Source organism: Symphalangus syndactylus, chromosome 1, assembly GCF_028878055.3.
Source record: "Symphalangus syndactylus isolate Jambi chromosome 1, NHGRI_mSymSyn1-v2.1_pri, whole genome shotgun sequence".
Lineage (NCBI taxonomy): Eukaryota > Metazoa > Chordata > Mammalia > Primates > Hylobatidae > Symphalangus > Symphalangus syndactylus.
Window position 1 is genome coordinate 111,664,662 of NC_072423.2, and position 12,867 is coordinate 111,677,528.

The window sequence follows — 12,867 nt, forward strand, 5'->3', positions numbered from 1 at the left end:
AGCTAAAACATTCTGTAAGCTCTGAGACTGAGTTTCTTCATCTCTGTGAGGACAATACAAAGGTCTCCTCTGCCTTCCCACATGCTGCTTCATGGCTGCTCTGTGTAATTGTATGTGTGTCCCTCTTCCAGGCACAGTGGTGTAATAACCTGCCTGCTGCTCCCATACATGAACTTGCCTGCTGCTCCCAGGCAGCCACTTGCCCAGGAAGTATGGAGCACAGCCGTACTGTCCCTCCCTCTTTACCTCTCACTCAGGAACTTGCCTCTGCTGAGAAAGGGTTTTAGGATTTTGTTTTGGTTTTTGTTTTTGGCTGAGGAATTCAGTATGTAAAGGAGACAGTTCCTTCCCTTTACATTTTTGGGCCTATGACTTCTGGATCACTCTAAAAGGAATAGTTCCTAGCCACACCCAAGATCTATTTCTGTTCTCACTTGCACAGGCACAGCCAAGAGCTGACACTGTGCCAAGGGCTAGAACATGGGAAAGTCCACTTTCACAGCCATTTATAACCCCAAGCCCTTAACATGGTCTCTATAAATTCCAGAAAGTAGTGTTTTCACACACCTGAGCTGAAAGGAACTGGAGGATTACCCTGTGGGGAGCTTAGCAGACCACCAACAAAGGAATTTTCAGAGGGCCTAAGGGCCAACCATTGGAAAAACAAATTCTTTTATACATGAATTTGAATTGACAATTGTTTTATGAAAGCAATAGTAGCATCTGGTATTTTTATTTTATTTTATTTTATTTTTTTTAGACAGAGTCTCGCTCTGTCTCCCAGGCAGGAGTGCAGTGGTGCAATCTTGGCTCACTGCAAGCTCCGCCTTCTGGGTTCACGCCATTCTTCTGTGTCAGCCTCCTGAGTAGCTGGGACTACAGGCACCTGCCACCACGCCTGGCTAATTTTTGGTATTTTTAGTAGAGCCAGGGCTTCACCATGTTAGCCAGGATGGTCTCAATCTCCTGACCTCGTGATCCGCCCGCCTCGGCCTCCCAAAGTGCTGGGATTACAGGCGTGAGCCACCGTGCCTGGCTAGCATCTGGTATTTTTTATTTTTTATTTATTTATTTTTTTGAGATAGAGTCTCGCTCTGTCGCCCACGCTGGAGTACAATGGCATGATTGTGGCTCACTGCAAGCTCCACCTCCCAGGTTCACGCTGTTCTCCTGCCTCAGCCTCCCGAGTAGCTGGGACTACAGGCGCCCGCCACCACGCCCGGCTAATATTTTTTGTATTTTTAGTAGAGACAGGGTTTCACTGTGGTCTTGATCTCCTGACCTCATGATCCGCCTGCCTCGGCCTCCCAAAGTGCTGGGATTACAGGCGTGAGCCACCGAGCCTGGCCTTTTTTGTATTTTTAGTAGAGATGGGGTTTCACTGTGTTAGTTAGGGTGGTCTTGATCTCCTGACCTCGTGATCCGCCCCCCCTTGGCCTCCCAAAGTGCTGGGATTACAAGCGTGTGCCACCGTGCCCGGCCTGCATCTGCTACTTTTTAATGTGTTATACACTGTGCTACTAAATTATTTAATTCTTACCACACCCTTTAAAGTGAGTAATCCCATTGTCCACCGAATAAATAGACTAAGAAGTTAGGTTGCTTATTACTAGCAGCCAGAAAATGGCAATGTGGACCTGGAACCTGGGGCAGCTGCACTCCAAGGCCTGGTTCTTTACCACTGTGCTGGACCACAGTATTTACTCAAGAGCACACCTTGGACATTTTTGTGTATTCTTAGAAATTCCTCCTGCATAAACTTAAGTCAGGACTGTTTGCTAGGCATTTGGGGAGGGGGTGTGTGTGTGTGCGTGTGTGTGTGTGCGCGTGCGTGCACGCATATATATTTAGTTTCAAAATTTGAATCAGTAAGTTTGTGTCTCCCCCTATAGGAAGAGGGAAAGACTACAGTCGGTTGCCAGCAATTTTGGTAACATCTGTTCCAGGATAAAACATCTATAAATCTCCTCAATCTCATGTATTCACTAAGTAAGACACATTTTTCAAAATCATTGATTTGTATCTAGCAGTTTCTTTGGTTATCTCTGATGTTTTTCAGAATTAGATATGATTCTTTTACTTCAGTGTTTTTGAACAAAGATGACAATTAGTTTTATAAATTTGCTTGCTCATTTGGAAAAAAAGAGCCTTTGGCTAATATCCTAGGTGTACATCTTTGTACAGTATTTGGTCTTATTAAAGGGCAGGGCACTCAATGCATTTTTTTTTTTTTTTTGAGACGGAGTCTCGCTCTGTTGCCCAGTCTGGAGTGCAGTGGCGAGATCTCGACTCACTGCAAGCTCTGCCTCCTGGGTTCACGCCATTCTCCTGCCTCAGCCTCCCGAGTAGCTGGGACTACAGATGCCCGCCACCATGCCTGGCTAATTTTTTGTATTTTTAGAAGAGATGGGGTTTCACCGTGTTAGCCAGGATGGTCTCAATCTCCTGACCTCGTGATCCGCCCGCCTTGGCTTCCCAAAGTGCTGGGATTACAGGCCTGAGCCACTGCGCCCAGCCAACTCAATACGTTTTTTAAAGATGAGCTCTTTGATGACAAAAGATGAACTTGGTGGCTGGGCCCAGCTGTGTGCCTTTGTGTTCAGAGTGATGATCTGAATGATGGCTGTTATCTGTGTTGGGTCCCAGTTGAAGGACCACAGAGTTTGAGGCCGTGGTTGGAAGAAGGAGTATCACGATTAGCCCTCAGTCCCAGGTTGTATAGGTTCACATTGTGCTGACAATGGTCCTTCTTTGGATTCCTGACTCAACCTCTAGAAACATCTTGGCAATAGTTATAGCCACCTTTTCTACTCAAATATGCTCTGTCCCAGTAATCATAGCCCTGGCCACCACATAGCTTCAGCTCAGATCTCTGTTGTTCACAAGGACCTACTACTAAAAGTGCCCTCTTGTGTGATTGACGCAGGTATGAGGTCCGCAGCACTTCTGTGGACGGCTCGGAATGTGTCATGCTTCCAGTCTACTTCAGGGAGAGGAAGTCCAGGCCATCAAGCACTTCCTCCGGGTCAGCGCTATATGGGCAGCCACTGTTGCTTTCTGTCCCCAAGCACAAGTTAACGCTTGAGTCTTTGTACCAGGCTGTTTGTGATCGTATCAGGTTGGTGGCAGGAATGTGATTTGGTTGTTATCTGAGATGAAGATATACCCAGTAATAGTAGTGGCAACTCCTGCCAAGTGGCTATGTTGATCCTATATGCTCACCTCTGTAAGAAATGCATTTGCCGGGTACAGTGGCTCATGCTTGTACTCCCAGCACTTTGGGAGGCCAAGGCGGGCAGATCACCTGAGGTCAGGAGTTTGAGACCAGCCTGGCCAAGATGGTGAAATCCGTCTCTACTAAAAATACAAAATTAGCCAGGCATGCCGGTGGGTGCCTGTAGTCCCAGCTGCTTGGGATGCTGAGGCAGGAGAGTCGCTTGATTCTTGATTTTCCCGGGAGCTGGAGGCTGCAGTGAGCCGAGATCGCACCACTGCACTCCAGCCTGGGTGACAGAGTGAGACTCCATCTCAAAAAAAAAAAAAAAAAAAAAATGCACTTGTGCCAGCCCCTGGATGGGCCAGGGCAGGTGCTATTGGGATGAGCCACCTGGCACATCTTAGGTACCATGATCCTAGGAGTCCAGTCCTCTTAGAATCATTTTCAGGGAGGCTAGCACTTTGATGGCATTTGTATTTTATTTCTGAAGTGTTCCACTATCGTTCTGAAGCTGGAAATTAGGATTATTGGGAAATACCTTCAAAAATGATGGTGCCACATGACTTTCATATAAGACTCGAGACAAACTTTCTTAGAGTCTTCATTGGCTAATTTCTTGTGGGTTTTTTTTTTTTTTTTTCCTTCCAAGATGGAATCTTGCTGTGTCGCCCAGGCTGGAATGCAGTGGCGCGATCTCGGCCCACTGCAACCTCTACCTCCCAGGTTCAAGTGATTCTGCTGCCTCAGCCTCCCAAGTAGCTGGGATTACAGGCATGTGCCACCACACCTGGCTAAGTTTTGTGTGTGTGTGTGTGTGTGTGTGTGTTTTTGTTTGTTTGTTTGTTTGAGACGGAGTTTCACTCTGTTGCCCAGGCTGGAGTGCAGTGGCACGATCTCGGCTCACTGCAACCCTCACCTCCCAGGTTCAAGTGATTTCCGGCTAATTTTTGTATTTTTAGTAGAGAGGGGGTTTCACCATGTTGGCCAGGCTAGTCTCAAACTCCTGACCTCAAGTGATACTCCCACCTCAGCCTCCCAGAGTGCTAGGATTACAGGCATGAGCCACCATGCCTGGCCTAACTTTTGTATTTTTAGTAGAGATGGGGTTTCACCATGTTGGCCAGGCTGGTCTGGAAATCCTGACCTCAGGTGATTGCCCACCTCAGCCTCCCAAAGTGCCGGGATTACAGGTGTGAGCCACCATGCCCGGCCATTTGTGTTTTTAATTTCTTAAAATATTGAGCCACTGCGTTATTTTATTTTATTTTATTTTATTTTTTGAGACAGAATTGCTCTCTGCCCAGGCTGGAGTGCCTAGTGGCATGATCGTGGCTCACTGCAACCTCCGCCTCCCACGTTCAAGTAATTCTCCTGCCTCAGCCTCCTGAGTAGCTGGGATTACAGGCATGTGCCACCATGCCCAGCTAATTTTTGTAGTTTTACTAGACATGGGGTTTCACCATGTTGGCCAGGCTGGTCTCGAACTCCTGACCTCAGGTGATCCACCTGCCTTGGCCTCCCAGTGTGCTGGGATTAGCCACCACATCCGGCCCAGTGGATAATTCTAAAGCACTTCTATTTACATAAATTGCTTTGTGAGTAGCTATCATCCATATAAATTATGAACTACTTCTTAGCCGCATGGTGGAAAAAATAGATAAATGTTACAACTAACAATCTTTTTCTTTTCTTCTCTTTTTCTCTTTTTGAAGCCGCTATGTGAAACAGCCTTTACCTGATGAGTCTGGCAGCTCACCCTTGGAGCCAGGGGCCTGCAATGGCTCCAGGAACAGCTGCGAAGGTGAGCATGCACCATGCTGTGTGGCTGTCACTGACCAAATACCTCCTGTTTTCCCTCTTCTTCTAAAGGTGTTATACACATGGGAGAAGGGGGTTAGGACTGGGTTGGGGCTCTGCCTACAGCAGCAGCCTTAGGAGTTAGGTCTACAACATTCTACTCTGCCAGTGCCTGTTGTCCAACTTTGCTACCTTGTGGAATCTTCCTTTTTTTTTTTTTTTCCAGATAGGGATCTCATTCCTGTCACCCAGGCTGGAATGCAGTTGTGCAATCATGGCTCACTGTTACTTCAGACTCTTGGGCTTAAGTGATTGTCCCACCTCAGCCTCCGGAGTAGCTGGGACTACATGTGCATGCCATGACACCGAGCTAATTTTTAAATTTTTTGTAAAGACCAGGGGTTGGCCGGGCGTGGTGGCTCACACCTGTAATCCTAGCACTTTGGGAGGCCGAGGTGCCGAATCACGAGGTCAGGAGATCGAGACCATCCTGGCTAACACGGTGAAAGCCCGTCTCTACTAAAAATGCAAAAAATTAGCCAGGTGTGGTGGCGGGCACCTGTAGTCCTAGTTACTTAGGAGCCTGAGGCAGGAGAATGGCATGAACCCGGGAGGCAGAGCTGGCACTGAGCCGAGATCGCTCCACTGCACTCCAGCCTGGGCCACAGAGCGAGACTCTGTCTCAAAAAAAAAAAAAAAAAAAAAAGACCAGGAGTCTTGCCATGTTGCCCAGGCTGGTCTTGAACTCCTGACCTGAAGCAATACTCCTGCCTTAGCCTCCCAAAGGGCTAGGATTACAGGTGTGAGCCACCCCACCTGACATGTCACTCTTCTTTTTGGGACTTAGGTGACTCAGTGGCTTTATTTCTGTAAAACCATATATGTCTTTCAAGCTCGTGCTGTAAATTTTTTCTTTTCTTTTTCTTTCTTTCTTTTTTTTTTTTTTGAGATGGAATCTTGCTCTGTTGCCCACACAGGAGTGCAGTGGTGCGATCTCGGCTCACTGCAACCTTTACCTCCCGGGTTCAAGCACTTCTCTACCTCAGCCTCCCAAGTAGCTGGGATTACAGGCGCATGCCACCATGCCTGGCTAATTTTTGTATTTTTAGTAGATACGGGGTTTCACCATCTTGGCCAGGCTGGTCTTGAACTCCTGACCTCGTGATCCACCCGCCTCAGCCTCCCAAAGTGCTGGGATTACAGGTGTGAGCCACCATGCCCAGCTTTTTTTTTTTTTTTTTTTTTTTTTTTAAGAGAAGGGTCTTGAGGCTGGGTGCGGTGACTCACACCTGTAATCTCAACACTTTGGGAGGCCGAGGTGGGTGGATCACGAGGTCAGGAGATCGAGACCATCCTGGCTCACACAGTGAAACCCTGTCTCTACTAAAAGTACAAAAAATTAGGCATGGTGGTGGGCGCCTGTAGTCTCAGCTACTCAGGAGGCTGAGGCAGGAGAATGGCATGAACCCGGGAGGCAGAGCTTGCAGTGAGCCGAGATCATGCCACTGCACTCCTGCCTGGGTGACAGACTGAGACTCCGTCTCAAAAAAAAAAAAAAAAAAAAGAGTAGGGTCTTGATTATCACCCAGTCTGGAGTGCAGTGGTGCAATCATGGTTTACTGCAGCCTCAACCTGCCAGGTTCAGGCTATCCTTCCTTCCACCTTGCCCTCCTGAAGTGCTGGGATTACAGGTGTGAGCCGCTGCGCCCAGCACATAAATTCTCAGTTGCAGACGGGTGCGATGGCTCACGCCTGTAATCCCAGCACTTTGGGAGGGCAAGGCAGGCAGATCATCTGAGGTCAGGAGTTCAAGACCAGCCTGGCCAACATGGTGAAACCCTGTCTCTACTAAAAAATACAAAATTAGCCAGGCATGGCAGCGTGTGCCTGTAATCCCAGCTACTTGGGAGGCTGAAGCACGAGAATCGCTTGAACCCAGAAAGCGGAGGTTGCAGTGAGCTGAGATTGCATCACTGCACTCCAGTCTGGACGACAGAGCAACATTCCATCTCAAACAAAAACAAAAACCAGCAAAAACAAAAAATTATCAGTTGCAAAACCAGATGTCCAGATTCCTCCAAGACGTGCAGTCCTAGAAAGTGAGAACTGACTTTAACTAATTAATTTATTTCTATATGGAGTCCACTTTGTTGGCCAGGCTGGAGTGCAGTGGCACAATCTTGGCTTACTGCAGCCTCAGTCTGTTGGGTTCAAGGGATTCTGCCACCTCAGCTTCCCGAGTAGTTGGTACTATAGGTGTGCGCCACCACACTTGGCTAGTTTTGTATTTTTAGTAGAGATGGGGTGTCTCTATCATGGCCAGTCTGGTCTCGAACCCCTGACCTGAAGTGATCTGCTCACCTCCGCCTTCCAAAGTGCTGGGGTTACAGGCCTGAGGCACTGTGCCCAGCCAAGAATTTACTTTAAAAATAATGACCACAAGCCTCCGTCATCAAGAGATACTCCAAATTATTTTTGGCATTTTAGGGTTGAATACGTTTTATTATATTTGGATTCTTTGTTTTAGACAGGTTCACACTCTGTCGCCCAGGCTGGAATACAGTGGTGCAATCATGGCTCACTGCAGCCTTGACCTCCTGGGCTCAAGCAATCCTCCCACCTCATCCACCTGAGTAGCCAGGACTACAGGAACGTGTCACCATACCCAGATAATTTCTTTTTCTTTTTTTTCTTTTTTGTAGAGACAAGCAAGGTCTTCCCATGTTCCCCAGGCTGGTCCTGAACTCCTGAGTTCAAGCAATCCACCCACCTTGGCCTCCCAGAGTGCTGGGATCATAGGCATGAGCCACCACACATGGCCAATATTTGGATTCTTTTTTTTTTTTGAGACTGAGTCTCGCTCTGTCACCCAGGCTGGAGTGCAATGGTGGGATTATAGGCGCCCACCACCACGCCTGGCTAATTTTTGTATTTTTAGTAGAGATGGGGTTTCACCATATTGGCCAGACTGGTCTCGAATTCCTGACCTCAGGTGATCCACACACCTCGGCTTCCCAAAGTGCTGGGATTACAGGCATGAGCTACTGCATCCAGCCCCAATATTTGGCTTCTTATTCTTGCCCGAAATGTTATGTTCATTTCCCACTAGGGTTAAACAGGAATATATTTTGTGTATAGGTCCACCAGCAGAGGTGTTGGAATGGTAATAGTAGTCTCTGAACAGACCCTGGGTGATCTGTGACACTCTGGAAGCTAAGGCAGTCTGATCCCCAGCTCAAGGTATGGGGTGGACTTGAACAAGTCACATCATCCCTCTGAACCTTGGTTTACCTGTCTGCAAAAGGATATCTGCTTCACAGATCTGCAATTACAATTTGAGGTCATGTGATTAAAGGACAGGGCACATGAAAGGCACTCAATCAGTAACAACATCTTGTGAGTGTGTTTGCTATTTTTACTGCTAACCCTGCTTCTTAGGCATGTCCGGGACAATGAGTGTCACCTTTTGAATCCTACAGGTGAATCTTGGTGTGTAGACTTCAGACCTTGTTTAAGCATAAAGGTTTTTTTGTTTGTTTTCTTTTGCTCTGTCGCCCAGGCTGGAGTGCAGTGGCACAATCTCAGCTCACTGCAACCTCCGTTCCCTGGGTTCAAGCAATCCTCCCACCTCAGCCTTTTGAGTAGCTGGGAACTACAGATGTGTGCCACCATGCCCAGCTAATTTTTCTTTTTTTTGTAGATACAGGGTTTCTGCATGTTTCCCAGGCTGGTCTCGAACTCCTGGGCTCAAGCAATCCATCCACCTCAACCTCCCAACGTGCTGGGATCATAGGCATGAGCCACTGTGCCCAGCATAACCACAAAGCATTTTTAGCCACTACTGCCATGGCTCCTTGTTAGGCCTGTGACTGCTGACCTTTAGGTCCCCTGCTGATTCTCTGAGTGACTTTGGGTAGCTGCTTTCAGTGGATCCTGCTTTTTCTTTTTCTTTTCTTTTCTTTTTTTTGAGACGGAGTTTTGCTCTTGTTGCCCAGGCTGGAGTACAATGGCGTGATCTCAGCTCACTGCAACCTCTGCCTCCCAGGTTCAAGTGCTTCTCCTGCCTCAGCCTCCTGAGTAGCTGGGATTACAGGCACCTGACACCATGCCTGGCTAATTTTTGTATTTTTAGTAGAGATGGGGTTTCACCATGTTGCTCAGGCTGGTCTTAAACTCCTGACCTCAGGTGATCCGCCTGCTTCAGCCTCCCAAGGTGCTGGGATCATAGGCTGCTTTTTTTCTCATCCTGTGAAATACAGTCCATGGCATTTAATTCTGACTGCATTGGCCCAAGGCTCCTGGCATTATCCAGGTAACTGGCAGCCAGTGGCATGGGCCAGGACAGAGTTCTTATAAGTATGAGGGCACTGCTCATTTCCTGAGTGGGACTGAGGCAGTTTTGGGTTCTGCCCTTCTCCAAGAGGCATCAGGCAGGGCAGGTTTTTCCTTGCCAGTGTAGGAGGGGGACAGGCTTATTGTGTGTAAAGGGACAGTGTCATGTCTCAGGAGTTAAGCAAGTTCGGAAAGGAACCTCCATGAGAACCAGGGGTTGTGGGCTCTTAAATAGCACATTCTCCTTTTCTCAGAATTTCCGTTTTTACTGATCAAGTATGTAGATTCTTTGTTTTAAATCTGCTCTTCTCTGTTACTTTTACACCAGCTTTTGGAGTGGTCCCCATCTTTGCTAAAGTTACTTATTTGATACTTTAACTTTCCCTTTAGACTGTGTGCTCCCCTTATGGAGCCCTGGAACCTAGCATGGTACCTGCACCTAAGAGACCTTTAGTAAATACTAAAGGAAAATTCAGGATAGGTTTTTTTCTGGAGGAACTGAATACTTATTATTTGTGTTTATTATAATATTTGAAAATAGCTGGGCCTGGTGGCTGACACCTGTAATCCCATCATTTTGGGAGGCCGAGAGGGCAGATCACTTTAGGGCTGGAGTTCAAGACCTGCTTGGCTAACATGGAGAAACCCCGTCTCTACCAAAAATACAAAAATTAGCTGGGCGTGGTGGTGCGTGCCTGTAACCACAGCTATTCAGGAGGCTGAGGCAGCAGAATTGCTTGAAACTGGGAGGCAGAGGTGGCAGTGAGCCGAGATTGCTCTAGCAATCTGTACTCTAGCCTGGGCGACAGAGTGAGACTCCACTTCAAAAAAAAAAAAAAAGACAACTGACTTTTAAGTTGTGTTTCTTGGCCGGGTGCAGTGGCTCGCACCTGTAATCCCAGCACTTTGGGAAGCCGGGGTGGGCAGATCACGAGTTCAGGAACTAGAGACCATCCTGGTGAACATGGTGAACCCTTGTCTCTACTAAAAATACAAAAAAGTAGCCGGGTGTGGTAGCACGCACCTGTAGTCCCAGCCACTCGGGAGGCTGAGGCAGGAGAATTGCTTGAACCCGGAAGGTGGAGGTTGCACTGAGCTGAGATCACGCCATTGCATTCCAGCTTGGACGACAGAGTGAGACTCCGTCTCAAAAAATAAATAAATAAATAGGGCCAGGCGCGGTGGCTCACGTCTGTAATCCTAGCACTTTGGGAGGCCAAGGCCGGTGGATCATCTGGGGTCAGGAGTTCGAGACCAGCCTGACCAACATGGTGAAACCCCGTCTCTACTAAAAAAATATAAAAATTAGCCGGGCATGGTGGTGCACGCCTGTAATCCCTGCTACTCAGGAGGCTAAGGTAGGAGAATTGCTTGAACTGGGAGGTGAAGGTTGCAGTCAGCCGAGATCGTGCCATTGCACTCTAGCCTGGGTGACAGAGTGAGACTCCATCTCAGATAGATAGATAGATAGATAGATAGATAGATAGATAGATAGATAGATAGATAGATAGAGTGGCTAGAGTGAGACTGTCTCGGATGGATCTGGCTGGCTGGATGGATGGACGGAATGGATGGATGGACGGAATGGATGGAATGGAAGATAGTGTTTCTCACCAAGCTGTCTTCTTGAGTGTTGAGTATGTGTTTCATTTAAGCCCTTTTCTCTCTGTGGGCCTAATGGTGAAGTTGCAAGAGTGAGAGACCATGTGCTGTGATGGCCAGTAGACAGGATGGCAGGGCTTCTGAATCTCATTGTGCCTGCGGGTGGCTCATTTAAGCTCTCTCAGACTGTGCCTCCTCATCGTGGAATAGCAGTGCCCAGTCTGCCTGTCTTGCAAGGGTGTGGTGAGAGTCACATGTGAATTCAAGTTAAATGCAAAGGAATAGATTTAACTTCATAAACACAGAATAAAATCTGGAAGGAAACACCATAGTTATGTATTAAATAAAATTTTTAACATTGAAATGGTGGGAAATTATATACATATTGTTTTCCATTTATGTGCCAGGAGAAGATGAGGAAGAAATGGAGCATCAGGAAGAAGGCAAAGAGCAGCTTTCAGAAACAGAAGGCAGTGGGGAAGATGAGCCAGGAAATGACCCCAGTGAGACCACCCAAAAGAAGATCAAAGGCCAGCCCTGCCCAAAAAGGCTTTTTACCTTCAGTCTTGTGAACTCCTATGGAACAGCTGACATAAATTCACTTGCAACTGATGGAAAACTACTTAAACTCAACTGTAAGCACTTTTTCTGACGTTTCAAGCTGGGCTTTAGGGACTTAGGATCTGTTTGAAAATCCTTGCACTCGACACTCACTGCATTGGGCTTTCACAATCTCTGTGCCTCCAGGAGGAGCACTTGTATGATCCTTGGCTTGAAGCCCCCTCAGGACTGTTTCAGAGATCCTCCTACCTTTTAGGCTTTTCTCCTGAGTCCCTGATGACCTCGGAGGAAAGTAGGTCTCCCTCCACTCCCTCTGCGGGAATTTGCTGTGTGTCGATAACCTTTCCCGTGGCCACCCTTGGCAGCAACATTTCCCCATACTTGCTCACTTATAAGAATAAACGCATATTTATTTTGTTCGTTAATACTCATGAAATGTGACCCATTCAGAGGATGGTCATGGATTTTGTAGCCTCACCGACACATGGAGGTTGTAATGGGGACTGCTGTACAGACAGGAAGAGGCATTCTGAGGGATTGTGTGAAAAGCACAATTGGCCAGTGAAGACACCTCTGCCAGTTGGGGGAGGAGAAGCATCTCTGTCTTTCAGCTCCCTTCCCACCTCACCCTCCTGAGTAGCTGAGACTACAGGCGTGCACCACCACACCCAGCTAATATTTGTAGTTTGTGTAGAGACAGGGTCTCACTATGTTGCCCATGCTGGAACGCCTTGCAAATTCTAGCCATCTTCTCAAACTCCAGTCTTTGACTCTTCAGCTTAATCTTCTCCTCTCTCCCCTATGCTAAGTCCTGGAAACTGCCTGCAGGCAATCAGCTAGGGTGATGTAGGGGTCTCTTTTTTTTTCCTTCTGTCAGGGATCTCCTTCCTGCTGTATCCAATGTCTGAAAACAATTCTTTCATCCATTTTGTCAGGTTTTTTTGTGGTTTATGGTAGGATGATAAATCTGGTCCCTATTACTCCATCTTGACCTGTGCCCTTTGAGAATTCTCAATAGTTAGTTCCTTTGTAGCTTATCCGTATCACTGAGGAAGTCCTTGCGAAAGGCTTTTTGGGGCTGGGGATCAGAAGGGCTGGCCCATTGCAGAGCATTGCTCTTGGCAGTGGCTGCTGATGTGGGAGAAGGTGTTGATGGTGTGGCCTGAGTGTGGTCCTTCTCACTCCTGTCACTCGGAGAGCCTCTCCTATTGCTTGCCATTCCATAACAAGTGACATTTTGGTCCTCCTCAGCTCGATCTACACTGGCCATGGATTGGGACAGTGAAACTCGGAGCCTTTACTATGATGAGCAAGAATCTGAGGTATGTCCCTCGGGGTTCGTGGTCGGTGGTGTCTGC

General features: G+C 47.5%; 1 protein-coding gene across 9 annotated transcripts in view; it reads left to right on the forward strand.

Annotated features, from left to right (window-relative positions):
* Nucleotides 1-12,867, forward strand: part of USP4 (ubiquitin specific peptidase 4) — a 65,781-nt gene that overhangs the window by 46,535 nt on the left and 6,379 nt on the right. For 5 of the 9 annotated variants that reach the window (XM_055276961.2, XM_055276973.2, XM_055276974.2 and 2 more), the window contains 4 exons: nt 2,927-3,118; nt 4,930-5,018; nt 11,356-11,583; nt 12,761-12,831. In XM_055276961.2, the coding sequence (XP_055132936.1) occupies nt 2,927-3,118; nt 4,930-5,018; nt 11,356-11,583; nt 12,761-12,831 (580 nt within the window). Of the gene's footprint in view, nt 1-1,892; nt 1,990-2,926; nt 3,119-3,866; nt 3,989-4,929; nt 5,019-11,355; nt 11,584-12,760; nt 12,832-12,867 lie in introns of those variants that run through there. The other 4 variants (XM_055276966.2, XM_055276972.2, XR_010113703.1 and 1 more) reach the window with 3 other exon arrangements.